General features: G+C 48.1%; 2 protein-coding genes across 2 annotated transcripts in view; both read right to left on the bottom strand.

Annotated features, from left to right (window-relative positions):
• LOC134983569 (zinc finger protein ZFP2-like) overlaps nucleotides 1-22,917 on the bottom strand; it is a 378,911-nt gene that overhangs the window by 223,062 nt on the left and 132,932 nt on the right. The gene's annotated exons all lie outside the window — the stretch shown is intronic.
• Nucleotides 1-22,917, bottom strand: part of LOC134983587 (zinc finger protein ZFP2-like) — a 39,470-nt gene that overhangs the window by 9,147 nt on the left and 7,406 nt on the right. The window contains exons 2-5 of the mRNA XM_063949252.1: nucleotides 19,865-20,122; nucleotides 17,959-18,037; nucleotides 17,742-17,839; nucleotides 17,181-17,580 (exon numbers count right to left, since the gene is read on the bottom strand). Coding sequence (XP_063805322.1) covers nucleotides 17,181-17,580; nucleotides 17,742-17,839; nucleotides 17,959-18,037; nucleotides 19,865-20,062 — 775 coding nt within the window. The 5' untranslated portion in view covers nucleotides 20,063-20,122. The remainder of the gene's footprint in view (nucleotides 1-17,180; nucleotides 17,581-17,741; nucleotides 17,840-17,958; nucleotides 18,038-19,864; nucleotides 20,123-22,917) is intronic.

The raw sequence follows: 22,917 nt of genomic DNA, 5'->3' as shown, positions 1-22,917 counted from the left end.
GTTCGGGTCTTTTGCTGTGCAGTGGTTACAGGCTCTGTGCACGGCAGGGGATCCGGTGCTGGTTTTTGTGCTCACAGTCTGTGAGGTCTGAGTGGGGCGTGGACAGCCCCTGCTATATAAACCCTCTTCTCAGGTTAGGCAGATGCTGCTGAATCTTTGTTGGTTAGTCAGTTCCTGAAAGTTAGCTAGTACTGTGTAACTTTGTATTTGCTTGTTGCTTACTGCAAATAGGCCTTGGGATTTGGTACTACACTCTGCCAATCCAGACCTAGCAGTAAGATTGGAGTCAGTCGTTTAACCTGCTGGGGTTCTTTTGCTACTCTGTGAACCTAGCAAGTTTGCGGCTGTATTCTCAGACTTGCCTGCCAAAATCCTCTCACTGTGCAAGGTGTCCAGGTGTCAGTTTAGTGGCAGTAAACTGAACCGGTGCACTGCAAGTGAGGACTAGGATTGTGGAGACTCTCCTTGTGTCTATTATTCCATCTCTGACCAAGGAGTTTACTGCCACACCCGTTGGTAACCCTTTAGGGTTTTGCTGTTGCCCTTAGCAACAGCATTTCGGGTTCTCTACGTATTAAATCACAACATCTCGCTTCTTTCCATCTGAGCATTCCTAATAGTAGGGAGACACCCAGTTTCATAGCCTTTGGGCTTCTCTGTTCACTTTGTGTTTATTTTGTTACCCTATCACCTTCTGTGTATGTTATGTCATATTCCCCAGTCTGTCTGTGAGTTCATTTGTTTTGCATCCTTCTCCGTTCAGACACCAGTACATTCCTGCTGGCACTGGTGTGCATAACATATTCAGCAGCCCAATATTCCTGTTGAAATTTTGTGGGAATATGGCGCATACCCCTCAAAATACTTTGCAACAGGTGGTCGATCAGGTGCAGGTCCTGACTCGACAATTTAATGATTTGTCCATTAAAATGCACACCTCGCAGGCCGCTGGCGGAGCTCCCGCAGCAGCAGCAACTTCAGGGGTTAAGGAGCCGAAAGTAAATCTCCCGGATCGTTTTTCTGGAGATCGCTCGCAGTTCTTTTGTTTCAAGGAGAACTGCAAGCTATATTTCCGGCTTAGGCCTCAGTCTTCTGGGTCGGAGATTCAGCGGGTGGGCATAGTGATTTCCTTGCTACAAGGAGACCCACAGGTCTGGGCATATGGGTTGCAGCCTGACTGTCCGTCGCTTAAAAGTGTTGATGCTTTTTTTACGGCACTGGGCATGTTGTATGATGACCCTGACAAGACGGCCTCAGCCGAGGCTCAGATTTCGATCCTTAAGTAAGGGCGACGGCCAGTTGAGGTTTATTGTACGGAGTTTCGGAGGTTGGCCCATGATACCCAGTGGAATGACCCAGCCCTGAGACACCAGTACCGAAGAGGTCTTTCTAACCAGATAAAAGACCAACTGGTACAATATCCCTTGCCTGATAGCTTGGATCAGCTCATGCAGTTATCCATCCGGGTGGATAGACGGCTGAAAGAGCGTAGGCTTGAAAGGGAAACCGAGGTTTCCTTCTTTCCCAAGGGAACCTCAGACTCTGAGGAATTTTCCGAAGAGCCTATGCAGATTGGGGCTACCCGCCTCTCCTCGCGTGAGAAGACGCGGAGGAGACAGCAGGGTTTGTGTTTGTACTGTGGGGATAAAGGTCATGTGGTAGTATCATGCCCAGAAAAGCCGGAAAACTTCAGGGCCTGAGGGTGATGGGAAATATCCTGTCAGGCCAGAAGTCAGAATTTCCCAAGAAGACTTTTATCATTCCGGTGACCTTGAAGATCCTCAGTCAAACTGTCAAGACTGAGGCCTTTGTGGACAGTGGGGCCGACGGGGTTTTTATGGACCGCCAATTCGCCCTGGAACACTCTGTTCCCTTAGTACCCTTGGCATCAGAAATTGAGATCTGTGGGTTAAACGGGGAACCATTATCCCAGGGTAAAATTACCTCTTGCACTAGCCAGATTTCTTTGCTTATTGGAGCCACACTCTGAAAAATTGTCCTTTTATGTGACTGTCTGTACTTTTGCCCCATTGGTGTTGGGGTTACCCTGGTTAAGGGCCCACAATCCTCAATTTGACTGGGTCTCTGGGGAGATTCTTAGTTGGGGTACTGATTGTTTCAGGAGTTGCTTGAGCCTTCCAGTCAGGCTTTCGCAGCTAAGTTTGCCAGGATTGCCAGGATGTTATGCAGATTTTGCGGATGTGTTCGCCAAAAAAGTTGCAGAGGTACTACCTCCCCATCGCCCCTATGACTGTGCCATTGATTTGTTGCCGAATGCTAAGCTTCCCAAGAGCAGGTTGTACTCCCTGTCACGTCCTGAGACTCAGGCTATGGCAGAGTACATTCAGGAGAACTTGGCTAAGGGATTTATCAGACCTTCACAGTCCCCAGTTGGGTCGGGGTTCTTCTTCGTGGGTAAAAAGGACGGTTCTTTGCGACCCTGCATCGACTTCAGGGAATTGAACCGTATCGCGATTGAAAACTCATACCCACTGCCTCTCATTTCGGTCTTGTTTGACCAGCTTCGTACTGCCACCATTTTTTCTAAGATTGACCTACGCGGTGCGTACAATCTAATCCGAATAAGAGAGGGGGATGAATGGAAGACTGCCTTTAATACCCACTCAGGGCATTATGAATATTTGGTGATGCCTTTTGGGCTCTGTAATGCCCCGGCAGTCTTCCAGGACTTCATGAACGATGTGCTCAGGGAATATTTGGATAGATTCTTAGTTGTATACTTAGATGACATCCTAATCTTCTCCCATTCCCTGGAGGAACATCGGAAGCATGTACGCTTAGTCCTCCAGAAACTCAGAGACCACCGGCTTGGGGCGGAGCTGGAGAAGTGCGAATCTGAAGTTCAGCAAATCGCATTTCTAGGATATAATATCTCCCCAGAAGGTTTCCAAATGGAGGGTACCAAGGTACAGGCAGTCCTGGATTGGGTGCAGCCCACTAGTTTGAAGGCGCTTCAGCGTTTTCTGGGCTTTGCGAATTTTTATAGACGATAGTGGCGCCCTTGGTGGCACTCACTAAGAAAGGGGCGGATGTTGCTCACTGGTCTTGTGAGGCCAAAGCGGCTTTTGCCCGTCTCAAAAGGGCATTTGTCTCGGCCAAGGTGCTGCGACACCCAGATCCAGAGCGTCCTTTTGTGGTGGAGGTGGATGCCTCTGAGATGGGTATTGGGGCAGTGCTCTCTCAGATGGGGGTGTCTGATAATCGCCTTCATCCCTGTGCTTACTTTTCCCATAAATTTTCGCCTGCCGAGATGAATTATGACGTGGGTAACCGGGAATTGTTGGCTATTAAGGATGCACTTGAGGAGTGGAGACACTGGCTTGAGGGGGCTAAGTTTGTGGTCTCAATTCTCACCGACCATAAGAATTTGGCATATTTAGAGTCAACGAAGCGCCTCAATGCCAGGCAGGCACGATGGGCTTTGTTTTTTGCTCGCTTTAATTTTTTGATAACATATCGCACTGGGTCAAAAAACATCAAGGCTGATGCGCTCTCGCGGAGTTTTGCTCCAATCCAGGAGACCACCGAGGAGCCATTGCCCATTGTGTCCCCATCATGTATTAAAGTGGGCATTACCCAGGACCTCTTGTCATTAGTCCTTAGAGCACAGGAGCAGGCTCCTCCAGACCTTCCGGTAGGTCTATTGTTGTTGCCTCCTAGGTTAAGACAGCGAGTGTTCCTGGAAGTCCATGCCAAGAAGTTGGCAGGTCACCCGGGTATTGCCAGAACTCGGAAGTTGCTGTCTAGGGCGGTGTGGTGGCCCTCGGTGGCTAGGGATGTGGATCAGTGGGTTCGGGCATGTGACATCTGTGCCCGAAATAAAACTCCTAGAGGGGTTCCTGTTGGCCCATTACATCCACTCTCTATTCCATCTAAGCCATGGACCCACATTTCAATGGATTTTGTGGTGGACTTGCCCAAATCCTCGGGGATGACAGCCATCTGGGTTGTCGTTGACAGGTTTTCGAAGATGGCGCACTTCGTTCCACTGGTTGGGCTGCCATCGGCCAGATGCCTGTCTGAATTATTTATGCTGCATGTTGTGCGCCTCCACGGGTTGCCACTTGATGTGGTCTCTGACCGCGGATCCCAGTTTGTGGCCAAATTCTGGAGGGCATTTTGTTCCGATCTCCAGATTTCTGTCAGCTTGTCGTCAGGCTACCATCCGCAGTCTAATGGGCAGACTGAAAGGGTGAACCAGTCCTTGGAGCAGTTCATCAGGTGTTATGTCTCCAAGTTTCAGACTGACTGGGTTGCTCATCTGTCCATGGCGGAGTTTGCCTATAACAACGCGGCTCACTCTGCTACAGGGATCTCTCCCTTCCTTTGTGTGTATGGGCATCATCCTAAGGCCAATTCTTTTGACCCCCTGGACTCCACGCCTGGTGGTTCCTCTGTGGTTTCGGTCCTTAGGGGTATTTGGAGGAAAGTGACGAAAACCCTTGTGTCTGTGTCATTAGTGACCAAAAGGGTTTTTGATAAGCGGAAAAGACCCTGCAGCTTCAAATTAGGAGACTTCGTCTGGTTGTCCACCAAGAATTTGAAGTTGAGACAGCCATCTGATAAGTTAGGCCCCCGGTTCATCGGCCCTTATAAGATCACCAGGGTTATCAATCCGGTGGCATTTCAGTTAGATCTGCCCCGTTCATTGGGTATCAATAAAACATTTCATTGTTCCCTTTTAAAACGGGCGATTAGTAATCCTTCTTCCAGTGGAAGACCTTCCCCTCTTCTGATACGTGGCCAGAGGGAGTTTGTTGTTGAAAGGATTCTTGACTCCAAGATGGTTCGGGGTTGGCTGTCATTTTTGGTGCACTGGAAGGGGTATGGCCCGGAGGAGCGGTCGTGGGTGCGCAGTTGTGATCTTCATGCCCCCAGACTGATACGCTCTTTCTTCTCGCAGTTCCCCGATAAACCTGGTGGTAGGGGTTCTTTGACCCCTCGTCAGAGGGGGGGTACTGTTAGGGTCTCCTGCCCTGTGCTGCCACATCGTCATGGCAACTGGGAGGCAAGTGCTAGCGGAGTAACCTGAGCGCAGCTGATACTCCGGTTCGGGTCTTTTGCTGTGCAGTGGTTACAGGCTCTGTGCACGGCAGGGGATCCGGTGCTGGTTTTTGTGCTCACAGTCTGTGAGGTCTGAGTGGGGCGTGGACAACACCTGCTATATAAACCCTCTTCTCAGGTTAGGCAGATGCTGCTGAATCTTTGTTGGTTAGTCAGTTCCTGAAAGTTAGCTAGTACTGTGTAACTTTGTATTTGCTTGTTGCTTACTGCAAATAGGCCTTGGGATTTGGTACTACACTCTGCCAATCCAGACCTAGCAGTAAGACTGGAGTCAGTCGTTTAACCTGCTGGGGTTCTTTTGCTACTCTGTGAACCTAGCAAGTTTGCGGCTGTATTCTCAGACTTGCCTGCCAAAATCCTCTCACTGTGCAAGGTGTCCAGGTGTCAGTTTAGTGGCAGTAAGCTGAACGGGTGCACTGCAAGTGAGGACTAGGATTGTGGAGACTCTCCTTGTGTCTATTATTCCATCTCTGACCAAGGAGTTTACTGCCACACCCGTTGGTAACCCTTTAAGGTTTTGCTGTTGCCCTTAGCAACAGCATTTCAGGTTCTCTACGTATTAAATCACAACATCTCGCTTCTTTCCATCTGAGCATTCCTAATACTAGGGAGACACCCAGTTTCTTAGCCTTTGGGCTTCTCTGTTCACTTTGTGTTTATTTTGTTACCCTATCACCTTCTGTGTATGTTATGTCATATTCCCCAGTCTGTCTGTGAGTTCATTTGTTTTGCATCCCTCTCCGTCCAGACACCAGTACATTCCTGCTGGCACTGGTGTGCATAACAGACGTAAGGGACTGTAACACCACGTTAAGGTCCCATGGAGCCACTGGGAGCACAATTGGAGGTTGTATGTGTAGTACGCCTTTCACGAACGTCTGAACTTCAGGAAGCGAGGCCAATTCCCTTTGAAAGAAAATTGATAAGGCTGAAACCTGCACTTTAATGGAGCCTAACTTCAGGCCCGCATCCACACCTGCTTGCAAAAAATGGAGAAACCGCCCTAGGTGAAACTCTTCAGTAGGAGCCTTCTTGGATTCACACCAAGACACATATTTTCTCCAAATATGGTCATAATGCTTCGCCGTTACCTCCTTTCTAGCCTTAAGTAGAGTGGGGATGACTTCCCCCGGGAATACCCTTTCTGGCTAGGTTTTGGCATTCAACCGCCATGCCGTAAAACGTAACGGCGGTAAGTCCTGGAACACGCACGGTCCCTGCTGTATCAGATCCTCTCTTAGAGAAAGCGGCCAGGGATCTCCTGTGAGTAATTCCTGAAGAGATCAATTAAGGATATTTGATAATAAAGATGTATATCCTAGGATCATGGTTTGAAAACACAGAGTGGTAAGTTACACAGAGTGTTAATTTGGACAGCAGGCACATCACTGGGGGAGGGAGGGTAATGTCAATAAATATGTTTTAGGAAGAACACTTCATTATAATAAATGAATCACAACATAATAATGAGAGAACACTAATATTATAACACACAGCTGAAAATTAGATAACATTACACCATTCACGATGAGAAAGACTTGGAGATGGATCAATGGGAACAATCACTAAAGAAAAAGGAGCACAGAGTAGAAATAAAATTTGCACTAATTTCACATACTAATGATGAAATGGAATCATCAGTAAAAGAAAAATTGGAGATTATATATAAGACGGTGACCAATATCAGGACACCAGTATGTAGTATTAAGATCAAAAGAATAATTATTTGATGTATAGTAATGTATTTGGAAAGGGTAATCCATAGAACAATGGAAAGTAGATACTGAGCATGAAAAATAATAATAATAATAATATATATATATATATATATATATATATATATATATATATATAAATGAATTGGTACTAATATATTATATAATTATAAAAAAGTAGAATGAGGTTGGATGATTAAAACTGTAATTAAGGTATATCAAATATATGAGTATTCCTAAAAATAAAAATAAAAGGATATAATTATCTGGAATTTAGGTCAGAATAAATAAAATTTTACCTTTGAAAAATCTGATGTTGATAACATATGTAGGAAGAAATGCAGTGTAGGAATTATCACTGGGGTCAATCTGATAATCCGGATTATATAAAATCTAAAGTAATGTTTATTAATATGGACAGATATATTTGAATTCATAGATCACAGTTGTAATGACATAAATGAATGGAATGTATCACCATTACGGAAATAGCAGCAATATCAATGGTTTTACCGTTGCTGCAATGTCCGGATTCATGCTATAAGAGTGTAGCAGAATCTGGATGATTGATAATCCCCAGATCCAATTAGAACAATAGGTGGGGGATATAAGGGGACGGAAATCCAGGCTCTGGCTAGCGCCCTGAGGAAGCCTAAGGTGGAACGGCCGTGGGCTGCTTCCGGGTGGTGTTAAACTCAAAGTCAAACTATAGATAGTAATGTGTCTAGTAATATAATATAATTGTGTTGTCCTCCATCAGTGATAAGCAAGAGATAATAGACCTGTATTGCTCCCTCTCACGATCTCCGCTGCCGGCAGCGGCTTCGTGAATGAAGCCGTCAGACGGAGAGAGAGAGCCGGGAGTCCCGGCATTAGCCCGTACACACGCTGAGCTCGGTGCGGCCAGCGGCATCGAGACGGGCGGCCGGCTCACAGTGTTCACCTGCATTAATCACGATCACAGCCTATAAGTTACATAGCCCATAAAGGATAGTGTGTTAATCACAGTTAACTGGGCAATAATTAATAAAATCAAGTTATAAGTAACTGTACTATATAAGAATTTATAAGTTGCTGTGATTATCAAGGATAATTAGAGGAGGAAATCTTTCCCCTGCATGAAAAACTAACAGAGACACATCCTTGAAATAAAACTAGCAACATTTAAAAGCAACAATTCATAAGAACAGTAATAGCTACTGTATGAGAACATACCTGAAATTGTTGCAAGGGGATAAGCAATAATACAGACAGCCTATTACATTCATTCAGAAGCGGGTTATAGAACAACACTAATTAGAGACAGGGACACCATGTCACAGGCAATATAGCCTTTATTGAGACTTTGAGGGAACACCATTCAGAAACGAGTAGTTTTATTAACACAATCTGTTTTTCTTATTCACACTATATTTTAATATTTCACCAATTCCTTAAATTATATCTAATAAAGAATAGACATTTTAAGTAAATTACTAGTGGTAGAGTGCGTCCAGGAAAATGCTTCTTTTTTCTTAATTCCAGAATGTTTATGTGAAGACAAGCTTCCTGGCTTGACCATTTTCCCTTAAAATTTTATCCCTGTGTGACTGCTCTCCAACCTCGTAGACTCGCGTCCGTGGTCACCAGAATCCAATCTTGGATGCCGAACCTGCGACCCTCTAGAAGGTGAGACCTGTGGAGCCACCACAGGAGAGAAACTCTGGTCCTGGGGGACAGAGTTATTTTCCGGTGCATCTGTAGATGGGACCCTGACCACTTGTCCAGTAGATCCCACTGAAACGTTCTGGCCTGGAACTTGCCAAACGGAATGGCCTCATAGGCCGCCACCATTTTCCCCAGCACTCGAGTGCATTGATGAATCGACACTCTCGGCGGTTTCAGAAGTTCCATGACCATGTTCTGGATTTCATGAGCTTTTTCCAACGGGAGAAAAATCCTCTGCCGTTCCGTGTCCAGGATCATGCCCAAAAACGACAGCCGAGTTGTTGGAATCAACTGCGACTTTGGCAAATTTAGGAGCCAGCCAAGCTGTTGCAGCACCTGCAGGGAGAGCGCAAAGCTTTTTAGCAACTGCTTCTGCGATCTCGCCTTTATCAGAAGATCGTCCAAGTATGGGATAATTGTGACCCCTTGCAGGAGTACCATCATTTCCGCCATTACCTTGGTAAAAATCCTCAGGCCGTGGAAAGACCAAACGGCAACGTCTGAAATTGGTAGTGACAATCCTGAACAGTGAACCTCAGGTACGCCTGATGAGGAGGATAAATGGGGACATGTAGGTAAGCATCCTTTATGTCAACCGACACCATAAAATTCCCCCCCTCCAGACTGGAGATCACCGCTCGAAGAGACTCCATCTTGAATTTGAAACTTTTCAAATACACATTGAGGGATTTTAAATTCAGAATTGGTCTGACCGAGCCGTCCGGCTTCGGGACCACAAACAGGCTTGAATGAAACCCTTCTCCCCGCTGTGACGGGGGAACCTCGACAATGACCCGCTGCTGACACAGCTTTTGTATTGCCGCACACACTACCTCTATTTCCGGTAGAAAAGCTGGCAAGGGCGATTTGAAAAATTGGCATGGGGGCACGTCTTGAAACTCTAGCTTGTAACCTTGGGTCACAATTTCCAGCACCCAAGGATCCAGGCCCGAGAGAACCCAGACCTGTCCGCAGTGGAGCCCCAGCGTCATGCGGCGGATTTGGCAGAAGCCGGGGAGGACTTCTGCTCCTGGGAGCTTGCCACAGTCGGCGCTCTTTTTCCCCTTCCCTTACCTCAAGGAAGGATGACCCATGTCCTTTCCGGAATTTCTGCGACCGAAAGGACTGCATCTGATATGGGGGTGTTTTCTTTTGCTGTGGAGGAACAAAAGGCAGAAAAGAGGACTTATCCGCGGTAGCTGTAGACACCAGGTCCGCGAGGCCTTCACCAAACAAAACCCCAACCTTGTAGGACTGTGACTCCATAGCCTTCTTAGAATCAGCATCACCATTCCATTGATGAGTCCACAACGCCCTTCTAGCCGAGACTTCCATAACATTGGCCCTTGATCCCACAAGGCCAATTTTCCTCGCCGTCTCTTTTAAATAGACTGCAGCGTCCCTGATATGACCCAGAGTCAACAGCACGCTATCCCGATCCAGGGTGTCTATGTCCGATGACAAGTTATCCGCCCATTTTTCAATCACGTTACTCACCCACGCCGAAGCTACAGCCGGTCGAGGAGTGTACCTGTCATGACATAAATAGATTTCAAGGTAGCTTGCTGCCTCCGTCCAGCAGGATCTTTAAGGGACGCCATTTCAGGAGATGGTTGCGCCACTTTCTTGGTTAAGCGCGCTAGAGCTTTGTCTACCGTGGGTGTTGCCTCCCACCCAGCCCTATCCCGAGAAGGAAACGGGTATCCCATAGCAATTCTCCTGGGAATGTGCCACCTCTTGTCTGGCGTTTCCCAGGCTTTTTCAAAAAGGGCATTCAGGTCATGAGAGGAAGGGAATGTAACCTCCTGTTTCTTCCCCTTATACATACAGACCCTTGTCTCAGGGATAGCGGGATCTTCCGTAATATGTAACACGTCTTTTATAGCCACAATCATGTACTGAATGCTCTTAACCACCTTAGGATGTAATGTCGCATCATTATAGTAGACACTGGAATCAGAATCCGTGTCGGTATCAGTGTCTGTTATCTGGGTAAATGAACGTTTTTGGGACCCCGAGGGGGCCTGAGTGTGTGGTACCACGTCTCCCATGGATTGCCTCCATGCTTGGTTCTGAGACTCAGATTTGTCCAACCTCTTGTGCAACAAAGCCACACTGTTATTCAACACATTCCACATATCAACCCAATCAGCAGTCGGCGGTGCCGACAGAGTCACTCCTTCATTTTGTTCAGCTCTCACACTAACCTCCTCCTGGGAAGAGCATTCAGTTTCTGCCATGTCGACACACACATACCGACACCCCCACACACACTGGGCTTAAGGGGACACACCCACAATAAGGCCTTTCAGAGAGACAGAGCAGGAGTTTGCCAGCTCACGCCCAGCGCCACACCTGTCTGAAAAGTACAATGCCCCAGACTTATAAGCGCTTGTAATATAAAACAACCAATCACCAAATTATGTGCCCCCCCCCCCCTTCGTTTTTAGCACCCTGTTACTTGTGACAGCAGTGAAGGGCCAGGAGCAGCGTTTCTGCAGCAAGCTGTAGAGAGAAGATGGTGCTGGTCAGAGCTGAGGAGGAAGCCCCGCCCCCTACAAGGCGCCCTTCGGTCCCGCTATAATTATACTGGCGGGGGTTTCAAAACAGTGCCTATGCGCTTTATTTTAGCCAGATATTGCCCAAAAGAGGTTTATATTGCAGCCCAGGGCGCCCCCCCTTTGCTCTGCACCCATGCAGTGCCTGTGTCAGCAGGAGCAATGGTGCGCAGCGCTACCTCAGGAAGACTGAAGTCTTCTGCCGCCTTCAGATGTCTTCTTTGCTTCGGTTACTCACCTGTCTTCGATCTTCTGGCTCTGTGAGGGGGACGGCGGCGCGGCTCCGGGAACGAGCAGCTAGGCGACCCAAGTGATCAGACCCTCTGGAGCTAATGGTGTCCAGTAGCCTAAGAAGCAGAGCATATCAGTCTCACAGAAGTAGGTCTGCTTCTCTCTCCTCAGTCCCACGATGCAGGGAGCCTGAAAAAAATAAACCTAACAAAAGCCTTTTAGAGAAACTCAGTAGAGCTCCCCTAGAGTGCGACCAGTCTCCTCTGGGCACAGAATCTAACTGGGGTCTGGGGGAGGGGCATAGAGGGAGGAGCCAGTTCACACCCATTCAAGGTCTTATGGTGTGCCCATGTCTCCTGCGGATCCCGTCTATACCCCATGGTCCTTTTGGAGTCCCCAGCATCCTCTAGGACGAAGGAGAAATAGGATTTTAATTACCTACCAGTAAATCCTTTCCTCGTAGTCCGTAGAGGATGCTGGGGTCCATTTTAGTACCATGGGGTATAGACGGGTCCACCAGGAGCCATTGGCACTTTAAGAGTTTAATAGTGTGGGCTGGCTCCTCCCTCTATGCCCCTCCTAACAGACTCAGTCTAGAAACTGTGCCTGAGGAAATGACATACTTCGAGAGAAGGAAATACACAGATAGTGGCGAGATTCATACCAGCTCACACAACAGGCAAATCCGGCCAACATGCCGGAACAACTCAGCAACAGCTGAAACCGTAAAGAACGCAGAACTTACCTAGGAACCAGACAGTACTAAACTATAAAACCAATGCAGGAAAACGCAGCGCTGGGCGGGCGCACAGCATCCTCTACGGACTACGAGAAAAGGATTTACCGGTAAGTAATTAAAATCCCATTTTCTCTTATGTCCTAGAGGATGCTGGGGTCCATATTAGTACCATGGGGATGTACCAAAGCTCCCAGTATGGGAGGGAGAGCGCGGAGGCTCCTGCAGAACTGCTTGACCAAACTGGAGGTCATCAGAGGCCCAAGTATCAAACTTGTAAAACTTGGCAAACGTGTTCGACCCAGACCAAGTAACCACTCGGCAAAGTTGCACTTCCTGCCGTGGAATAAGCATGCTGGATGGTGCACCTGATCCAGCGAGAAATCGTCTGCTTAGAAGCAGGACACCCAATTTTCTAGGGATCATAGAGGACAAACAGAGAGTCCGATTTCCTATGACGAGCAGTCCTCATCATGTAGATCTTCAAAGCCCGCACAACATCCAAGGCCTTTGAGTCAGTAGCCACTGGCACCACAATAGGTTGGTTGATATGGAAAGCCGATACAACCGTAGGCAGGAACTGTGGACTAGTCCTAAGTTCCGCCCTGTCTTCATGGAAGACCAGATAGGGACTTTTTTAAGACAAAGCCCCCAATTCCGACACACGTCGCGCAGAAGCCAAGGCCAACAAAGTGACCGCCTTCCACGTGAGGAACTTGAGTTCAGCTTCCTGTAGAGGCTCAAACAAAGTTGACTGCAGGAACCGCAACACCACATCAAGATCCCAGGGAGCCGTAGGCGCCACAAATGGAGGCTGGATATGCAGAACCCCTTTCAAAAAGTTCTGAACCTCAGGGAGGACAGCCAATTGCTTTTAGAAGAAGATGGACAAAGCAGAGATCTGGACCTTGAGGGAGCCCAATCTCAGTCCCATATCCACCCCTGCTTGCAGGAAAAGGAGAAAACATTGAAACTCCCCTGCAGGAAATTTCTTGGACTCACACCAAGAAACATATCTTTTCCAAATGTGATGGTAATGCTTAGACGTTACCCCCTTCCTAACTTGAATCAGGGTAGGAATGACCTCACTCGGGATACCCTTCCGAGCTAAGATCTGGCGCTCAACCGCCATGCCATCAAACATAGCCGTGGTAAGTCTTTATAAGCGAACGGCCCCTGCAGCAGCAGATCCTCCCAAAGAGGTAGAGGCCTTGGATTTTCCAGCAGAAGATCCAGCAGATCCGCGTACCAAGCTCGCCTTGGCCAGTCCAGAGCAATGAGGATTGCCCGAACCCTTGTTCTTCTTAACAGCTGAAGAACCTTTGTAATCAGAGGAAGTGGAGGGAACACATACACTGATGGGAACACCCACGGTGTCACCAGAGTGTCCACTGCCACTGCCTGTGGGTCTCTCGACCTGGAACAATAACTCTGCAGCTTCTTGTTGAGGCGGGAGGCCATCATGTTGATGTGAGGAACCCCCCACCAACCGGTTACCTTCTCGGACACCTCCTGATGGAAGCCCCACTCTCCTGGATGGAGATCGTGTCTGCTGAGGAAGTCTGCTTCCCAGTTGTCTATTCCCGGAATGAAGATTGCCGACATCGCCACTGCGTGTCTCTCTGCCCAGAGGAATATCCTTGACACCTCTGACATGGCAGCCCTGCTCTTCGTTCCGCCTTGTCGGTTTATGAAGGCCACTGTGGTTACATTGTCTGACTGCACCTGAACAGCCCGATCCTGTAGAAGGTGCGATGCTTGCAGAAGGCCGTTGTACACGGCTCTTAGCTCCAGAATGTTTATCGGGAGGAGGGATTCTTGATCCACCACCTTCCTTGGAAGGTCTCCCCCTGAGCAACTGCTCCCCAACCTCTTAGACTTGCATCCGTGGTCAGAAGGATCCAGTCCTGAATTCTGAACCTTGGGGGTCATTCCGAGTTGTTCGCTCGCTAGCAGATTTTAGCAGCATTGCACACGCTAGGCCGCCGCCCTCTGGGAGTGTATCTTAGCATAGCAGAATTGCAAACAAAAGATTAGCAGAATTGCGAACAGAAATTTCTTAGAAGTTTCTGAGTAGCTCGAGACTTACTCCTACACTACGATCAGCTCAGCCCGTTTCGTTCCTGGTTTGAAGTCACAAACACACAATGCGTTCTGCCAGCCACTCTCCCGTTTCTCCAGACACTCCCGCGTTTTATCCTGGCACGCCTGCGTTTTTTTACGCACACTCCCTGAAAACGGTCAGTTTCCGCCCAGAAACACCCACTTCCTGTCAATCACACTCTGATCACTTCAACAATAAAAAATTCTTCGTTCGGACATGAGTAAGTCTACTAAGTTTTGTGCTAAAATACTTAGCGCATGCACACTGCGTACCATGCGCATGCACATTTTTGCCTTAATCGCTCCGTTGCGAAAATCGGCAACGGGCGAACAACTCGGAATGACCCCCCTTCTTCCTTCCAGAAGGTGTGGTATTTGTAGCCACCAGAGGAGGAAAATCCTTGCTTTTGGAGACAGACGGATCGCTGGTGCATGTGTAGGTGAGAGCCCAACCACTGGTCCAACAGATCCAGTTGAAAGGACCGAGCATGAAAACCTTCCATACTGGAGAGCCTCGTAGGAGGCAACCATCTTTCCCAGAAGCGGACGCACTGATGAACCAAGACCCGGGTAGGCTTCAAGACATCCCAGACCATTGATTGAATCACCAATGCTTTCTCCACCGGCAGAAACACCCTTTAGACTTCCGTGTCCAGGATCATCCCCAGGAAGGACAGCCGCCTTGTCGGCTCCAGATGAGACTTTGGAAGGTTCAGCATCCAACCGTGCTCCCTGAGCAGATGCATCGTGAGGGCTATGGATCACAACAACTTCATCCTGGACGATGCCTTGATTAGTAGGTCGTCCAGATAGGGAATTATGTTCACCGCCTGCTTGCGCAGGAGAACCATCATCTCCGCCATCAACTTGGTGAAGACCCGCGGAGCTGTGGAGAGGCCGAACGGTAGCGCTTGAAACTGATAGTGATCGTCTAGAAGTGCAAACCGGAGATAAGCCTGATGCGGAGACCAAACTGGAATGTGAAGGTACGCATCCTTGATGTCCAGGGACACCAGGAACTCTCCCTCTGTCAGACCTGAGATGACCGCTCTCAGGGATTCCATCTTGAATTTGAACTCCTGGAGATAGGGGTTCAAAGATTTTAGGTTCAGAATTGGCCGTACCGAACCATCCGGTTTCGGTACCACGAAAGGGTTTGAATAGTAACCCTTGTTCCACTGATGAGGTGGAACCCGAACAATGACCCTGGACACTACCAATTTTTGGATAGCTTCCAGAAGAACAGTTCTGTCTGCCAGCAGAGCTGGCAAGCCTGACTTGAAGAAACGGTGAGGCGGGGAATCTTGAAACTCAAGCCTGTACCCATGGACACTATATCCAGTACCCAGGGGTCCAGACCCAATGACACCCAGACATGGCTGAAATGCCGGAGTCTCGCCCCCACCTGACTTTCCTTCAGGCCGAGCTGTCCACCATCATGCGGAGGACTTTGGGGAATCAGAAGCGGGCTTCTGGCCCTGGGAGAGAATGGAGCCAACCCACACACAGCGCTATTATAGGTATAGGGAGACCCCACACCAGCACTGACTGAGTCCCTTAATAGGAGACACAGCCTTCCACAGACTCCCCTCCCTTCTACACCCCCCTGGTACCGTACAGATTGCTGGAGGTGCTCTGAAGGGACCTGGACATCCGCTGACAGGGAGCTGCAGGCAGGTAACACACAGTGACATGATGTGAGGTTAGAGCAGGAGTATAATAGGGGCTGATGGCTCCTGATGTATGAGATACACCAGAGAGTGTGGGGAGGAGACTGGTCAGATATCTGGGCTGGTAACACACAGTGACATGATGTGAGGGGGAGAGCAGGAGTATAATAGGGGCTGATAGCTCCTGATGTATGAGATACACCAGAGAGCGTGGGGAGGAGACTGGTCAGATCTCTGGGCTGGTAACACACAGTGACATGATGTGAGGGGAGAGCAGGAGTATAATAGGGGCTGATGGCTCCTGATGTATGAGATACACCAGAGAGTGTGGGCAGGAGACTGGTCAGATCTCTGGGCTGGTAACACACAGTGACAGGATCTGAGGGGGAGAGCAGGAGTATAATAGAGGCTGATGTCTCCTGATGTACGAGATACACCAGAGAGTGTGGGGAGGAGACTGGTCAGATCTCTGGGCTGGTAACACACAGTGACATGATGTGAGGGGGAGAGCAGGAGTATAATAGGGGCTGATGGCTCCTGATGTATGAGATACACCAGAGAGTGTGGGGAGGAGACTGGTCAGATCTCTGGGCTGGTGACACACAGTGACATGATGTGAGGGGGAGAGCAGGAGTATAATAGGGGCTGATGGCTCCTGACTCCCCCACTGGGCAGATACATTTCCTTCATTAGTCTGTACTGACGGCGCGGTCCGTCTCTGTAGACTGCGCCTGATCGCGATTTCGGCGGGTCCCACCTGGGGGACCCTCTTACCTCCTCCCTGCATCTGCGGCCACGCGATCCAGGAGAGCAGCGGCGGTATGTGTGCCTGATGGGACCGGAGCGCCTCCGCTGTAAGTACCCAGCAACCAGGGCGCAGGAGTATACAGCACCGCTGGGGGATGTGAGGGAGCTGCAGCATATGTCAGGATGACATACACAGCATCTAGTGTCTGTGCAGCGGCCCTTGAAGTCTTCTTTCTTCTTAGAAAGCTCTTTTCAGGGCTGCCTAGCCACACCTGTTAGCTGCCTGCACTGCAGGCACCAACTTACACACTGAGCTCCAGTGCCTGGAGGCGGGGAAATAGAGGAGGCGGTGCAAGGCATCCTGGGAACATCAAAGCTTTTAGCCTGTTGGTGCCTCGGATCATGATCCAACTCTACACCCCGATGTAATTCCCTGTGGAATCACAGTGTACCCCGCTGCAGAAAAGTGTTTATTACTCTCCATGTGATATTTGTCAAAGATAACCTTCTGTTATAAACATCCAACTGAGAACAGGGCTGATGACAGAGGAGGGTGTAGGATAAGAGATTGCTGTAGTGACTGAGCAATGAGAATATGTGATTTCTGTAATAAGTGTTTATTACTCACCTGTGCTGATATCTGTAGGGATCTCCTCCTCCTTACACTGCTGATCACCCCTCACATACGTCTCTTCTTCTCCCTCTATATCTTCTGCCTTTATATCCGTCACGTACGTCTCTTCTTCTCCCTCTATATCTTCTGCCTTTATATCAGTCACATACGTCTCTTCTTCTCCCTCTATATCTTCTGCCTTTATATCAGTCACATACGTCTCTTCTTCTCCCTCTATATCTTCTGCCTTTATATCAGTCACATACGTCTCTTCTTCTCCCTCTGTATCTTCTGTCTTTATATCAGTCACATACGTCTCTTCTTCTCCCTCTATATCTTCTGCTTTTATATCAGTCACATACGTCTCTTCTTCTCCCTCTATATCTTCTGTTTTAATATCAAACAGACGTGCTACCTAAAAAAAATAAAAACAAAACACAACACTATAATGACATTTGCATACAGTCTAATTAAACTGAGGTGATACAGTATAATATCAGTGTATAAGACACACACAGCTCCTCTACACATTATATAGTGATAGTCACTTTGGGCGAGACCCTAAATTCCACCTACCTGATCCTCCTGTGGGATCCTGTGATTCTCCTCTGTACAATCCTGGGAATACAGAGGACGGGGACATCTCTCTGAGGTATCTCTGTTACTGGGCCCATCTGTAGGAGACACACAGTGACTGAGTACAGTGTATATATGTGATTATCAGATGATGTGTCTATATAGCGGGCCCCCATACCTGCTCTCCCCTGTACAAAACATGACAGTCTCCTCTTACCCAGTGATGTGAGGGGCCGGTGATTCTCCATCATCACGTCCTTGTACAGACCCCTGTGTTCCTCTATATACTCCCCCTCCTGCATGGAGACATAGACAGTGACACCATGACACCTTATAGGAACCTGACACACACAGTGATACAGTCATCACCCAGACACATCCCCTGGTGTTACTGTATAATGCCCCATTCCCAGCAGTCACCTCTCCAGTCATCACCCAGACACATCCCCTGGTGTTACTGTATAATGTCCTATTCCCAGCAGTCACCTCTCCAGTCATCACCCAGACACGTCCCCTGGTGTTACTGTATAATGCCCCATTCCCAGCAGTCACCTCTCCAGTCATCACCCGGACACATCCCCTGGTGTTACTGTATAATGTCCTATTCCCAGCAGTCACCTCTCCAGTCATCACCCAGACACGTCCCCTGGTGTTACTGTATAATGCCCCATTCCCAGCAGTCACCTCTCCAGTCATCACCCAGACACGTCCCCTGGTGTTACTGTATAATGCCCCATTCCCAGCAGTCACCTCTCCAGTCATCACCCAGACACATCCCCTGGTGTTACTGTATAATGTCCTATTCCCAGCAGTCACCTCTCCAGTCATCACCCAGACACGTCCCCTGGTGTTACTGTATAATGCCCCATTCCCAGCAGTCACCTCTCCAGTCATCACCCGGACACATCCCCTGGTGTTACTGTATAATGTCCCATTCCCAGCAGTCACCTCTCCAGTCATCACCCAGACACGTCCCCTGGTGTTACTGTATAATGTCCTATTCCCAGCAGTCACCTCTCCAGTCATCACCCAGACACGTCCCCTGGTGTTACTGTATAATGCCCCATTCCCAGCAGTCACCTCTCCAGTCATCACCCGGACACATCCCCTGGTGTTACTGTATAATGTCCCATTCCCAGCAGTCACCTCTCCAGTCATCACCCAGACACGTCCCCTGGTGTTACTGTATAATGTCCCATTCCCAGCAGTCACCTCTCCAGTCATCACCCAGACACGTCCCCCGGTGTACTGTATAATGTCCCATTCCCAGCAGTCACCTCTCCAGTCATCACCCAGACTCATCCCCTGGTGTTACTGTATAATGTCCCATTCCCAGCAGTCACCTCTCCAGTCATCACCCAGACACATCCCCTGGTGTAACTGTATAATGCCCCATTCCCAGCAGTCACCTCTCCAGTCATCACCCAGACACATCCCCTGGTGTTACTGTATAATGTCACATTCCCAGCAGTCACCTCTCCAGTCATCACCCAGACACATCCCCTGGTGTTACTGTATAATGTCCCATTCCCAGCAGTCACCTCTCCAGTCATCACCCAGACACGTCACCTGGTGTTACTGTATAATGCCCCATTCCCAGCAGTCACCTCTCCAGTCATCACCAAGACACATCACCTGGTGTTACTGTATAATGTCCCATTCACAGCAGTCACCTCTCCAGTCATCACCAAGACACATCACCTGGTGTTACTGTATAACGTCCCATTCCCAGCAGTCACCTCTCAGACACGTCCCCTGGTGTTACTGTATAATGTCCAATGCCCAGCAGTCACCTCTCCAGTCATCACCCAGATACATCCCCCGGTGTTACTGTATAATGTCCCATTCCCAGCAGTCACCTCTCCAGTCATCAACCAGACATGTCCGCTGGTATTACCGTATAATGTCCCATTCCCAGCAGTCACCTCTCTAGTCATCACCCAGACACATCCCCTGGTGTTACTGTATAATGTCCCATTCCCAGCAGTTACCTCTCCAGTCATCACCCAGACACATCCCCTGGTGTTACTGTATAATGTCCCATTCCCAGCAGTTACCTCTCCAGTCATCACCCAGACACATCCCCTAGTGTTACTGTATAATGTCCCCTTCCCAGTAGTCACCTCTCCAGTCATCACACAGACACGTCTCCCGGTGTTACTGTATAATGTCCCATTCCCAGCAGTCACTTCTCCAGTCAGTAGCTGATTGATCTTGTTGGTGAGTTCCAGAATCTTCTGGTCACTGTGCCTCTCATGTATCAGTGAGTGAGGTGGAGGCACCGTGATGGGGCTCTTAGTTCTGCTCAGTCCACCTGACATACGGGGATGGCTGCTGGGTGTCTCACACTCACCAGATGTCTTCTTTACTACTTTGCAACCCTGCGAAATGGGGGAGACATCAATATCACTGTAAACACTGCCAGATCCCCTCACCTCCCCAGTCATGTCCGGTATTATTACTATAGATATTAGTGATGTCACTGTAGCACTCCCAGATCCCCTCACCACCCCAGTCATGTCACTATTATTTCTACAGTAGTAAGTGATGTCACTGCGACTCACCTCCCCAGTCAAGTCCCTGTATTATTATTATAAAAATATGATGTCACTATGATGCTCCCAGACCCACTCACCTCCCCAGTCATATCCTTGTATTATTACTAGAGATATAAGTGATGTCACTGTGACACTCACAGAACCCATTATCTCCCCAGTCATGTCCCTGTATTATTACAATAGATATAAGTGATGTCCCTGTATTATTACTATAGATGTGATGTCACTGTGACGCTCCCAGATCCCCTCACCTCCCCAGTCATGTCCCCGAATTATTACTATAGATATAAGTGATGTCACTGTGACACTCCCAGATCCCCTCACTGCCCCAGTCATGTCCCTGTATTATTACTATAGATATAAGTGATGTCACTGTGACATTACCAGATCCCCTCACCTCCCCAGTCATGTCCCTGTATTATTACTATAGATATAAGTGATGTCACAGTGACATTCACAGATCCCCTCACCTCCCCAGTCATGTCCTTGCGTTATTATTATAAATATAAGTGACATCACTGTAATGGTCCCAGATCCCCTCACCTCCCCAGTCATGTCCCTTTATTATTACTATAGATATAGGTGATGTCACTTTGACACTCCCAGATCCCTTGACCTCCCCAGTCATGTCCCTGTATTATTACTATAGATATATGTGATGTCACTGTGACATTACCAGATCCCCTCACCTCCCCAGTCATGTCCCTGTATTATTACTATAGATATAAGTGATGTCACAGTGACATTCCCAGATCCCCTCACCTCCCCAGTCATGTCCTTGTATTATTATTATAAATATAAGTGACATCACTGTGATGGTCCCAGATCCCCTCACCTCCCCAGTCATGTCCCTTTATTATTACTATAGATATAGGTGATGTCACTTTGACACTCCCAGATCCCTTGACCTCCCCAGTCGTGTCCCTGTATTATTACTTGAGATATAAGCGACGTCACAGTGATACAACCAGATCCCCTCACCTCCCCAGTTATGTCACTTGGATACTAATGTTTCAACAATAAATGGATACAAAGTATTTAAAAGAAACAATAATGGTGAATTGTATCAGTTAAAGAAAACAATTTAGTATTATCCTGTATTTATATGGTGCCATAAGGGATCCACAGCACCCATTACACAGTACATAAATAAATGAGCAAAAATAAAATAAACTTACAGTTTGAGACAATATAGGAAAAATACAAGATATATACAGAAAAAATAAGAATTTACTTACCGATAATTCTATTTCTCGGAGTCCGTAGTGGATGCTGGGGTTCCTGAAAGGACCATGGGGTTCCTGAAAGGACCATGGGGAATAGCGGCTCCGCAGGAGACAGGGCACAAAAAGTAAAGCTTTTCCAGATCAGGTGGTGTGCACTGGCTCCTCCCCCTATGACCCTCCTCCAGACTCCAGTTAGGTACTGTGCCCGGACGAGCGTACACAATAAGGGAGGATTTTGAATCCCGGGTAAGACTCATACCAGCCACACCAATCACACCGTACAACTTGTGATCTAAACCCAGTTAACAGTATGATAACAGAGGAGCCTCTGAAAGATGGCTCCCTAAACAATAACTCGAATTAGTTAACAATAACTATGTACAAGTATTGCAGATAATCCGCACTTGGGATGGGCGCCCAGCATCCACTACGGACTCCGAGAAATAGAATTATCGGTAAGTAAATTCTTATTTTCTCTATCGTCCTAGTGGATGCTGGGGTTCCTGAAAGGACCATGGGGATTATACCAAAGCTCCCAAACGGGCGGGAGAGTGCGGATGACTCTGCAGCACCGAATGAGAGAACTCCAGGTCCTCTTTTGCCAGGGTATCAAATTTGTAGAATTTTACAAACGTGTTCTCCCCTGACCACGTAGCTGCTCGGCAGAGTTGTAATGCCGAGACCCCTCGGGCAGCCGCCCAAGATGAGCCCACCTTCCTTGTGGAATGGGCCTTAACAGATTTAGGCTGTGGCAGGCCTGCCACAGAATGTGCAAGTTGAATTGTGTTACAAATCCAACGAGCAATCGACTGCTTAGAAGCAGGCGCACCCAACTTGTTGGGTGCATACAGTATAAACAGCGAGTCAGATTTTCTGACTCCAGCCGTCCTTGAAATGTATATTTTTAAAGCTCTGACAACGTCCAACAACTTGGAGTCCTCCAAGTCGCTTGTAGCCGCAGGCACTACAATAGGCTGGTTCAGGTGAAACGCTGATACCACCTTAGGGAGAAAATGCGGACGCGTCCGCAGCTCTGCCCTATCCGAATGGAAAATTAAATAAGGGCTTTTATAAGATAAAGCCGCCATTTCAGATACTCTCCTGGCGGAAGCCAGGGCCAGTAACATAGTCACTTTCCATGTGAGATATTTCAAATCCACATTTTTTAGTGGTTCAAACCAATGGGATTTGAGGAAATCTAAAACTACATTTAGATCCCACGGTGCCACCGGAGGCACCACAGGAGGCTGTATATGCAGTACTCCTTTGACAAAAGTCTGGACCTCAGGGACTGAGGCCAATTCTTTTTGGAAGAATATTGACAGGGCCGAAATTTGAACCTTAATAGATCCCAATTTGAGACCCATAGACAATCCTGATTGCAGGAAATGT

The sequence above is a fragment of the Pseudophryne corroboree genome, assembly GCF_028390025.1.
Source record: "Pseudophryne corroboree isolate aPseCor3 chromosome 3 unlocalized genomic scaffold, aPseCor3.hap2 SUPER_3_unloc_19, whole genome shotgun sequence".
Classification (NCBI taxonomy): domain Eukaryota; kingdom Metazoa; phylum Chordata; class Amphibia; order Anura; family Myobatrachidae; genus Pseudophryne; species Pseudophryne corroboree.
Note: the sequence above shows the minus strand (reverse complement) of the source record. Positions and strands in the feature narration are given on the sequence as shown.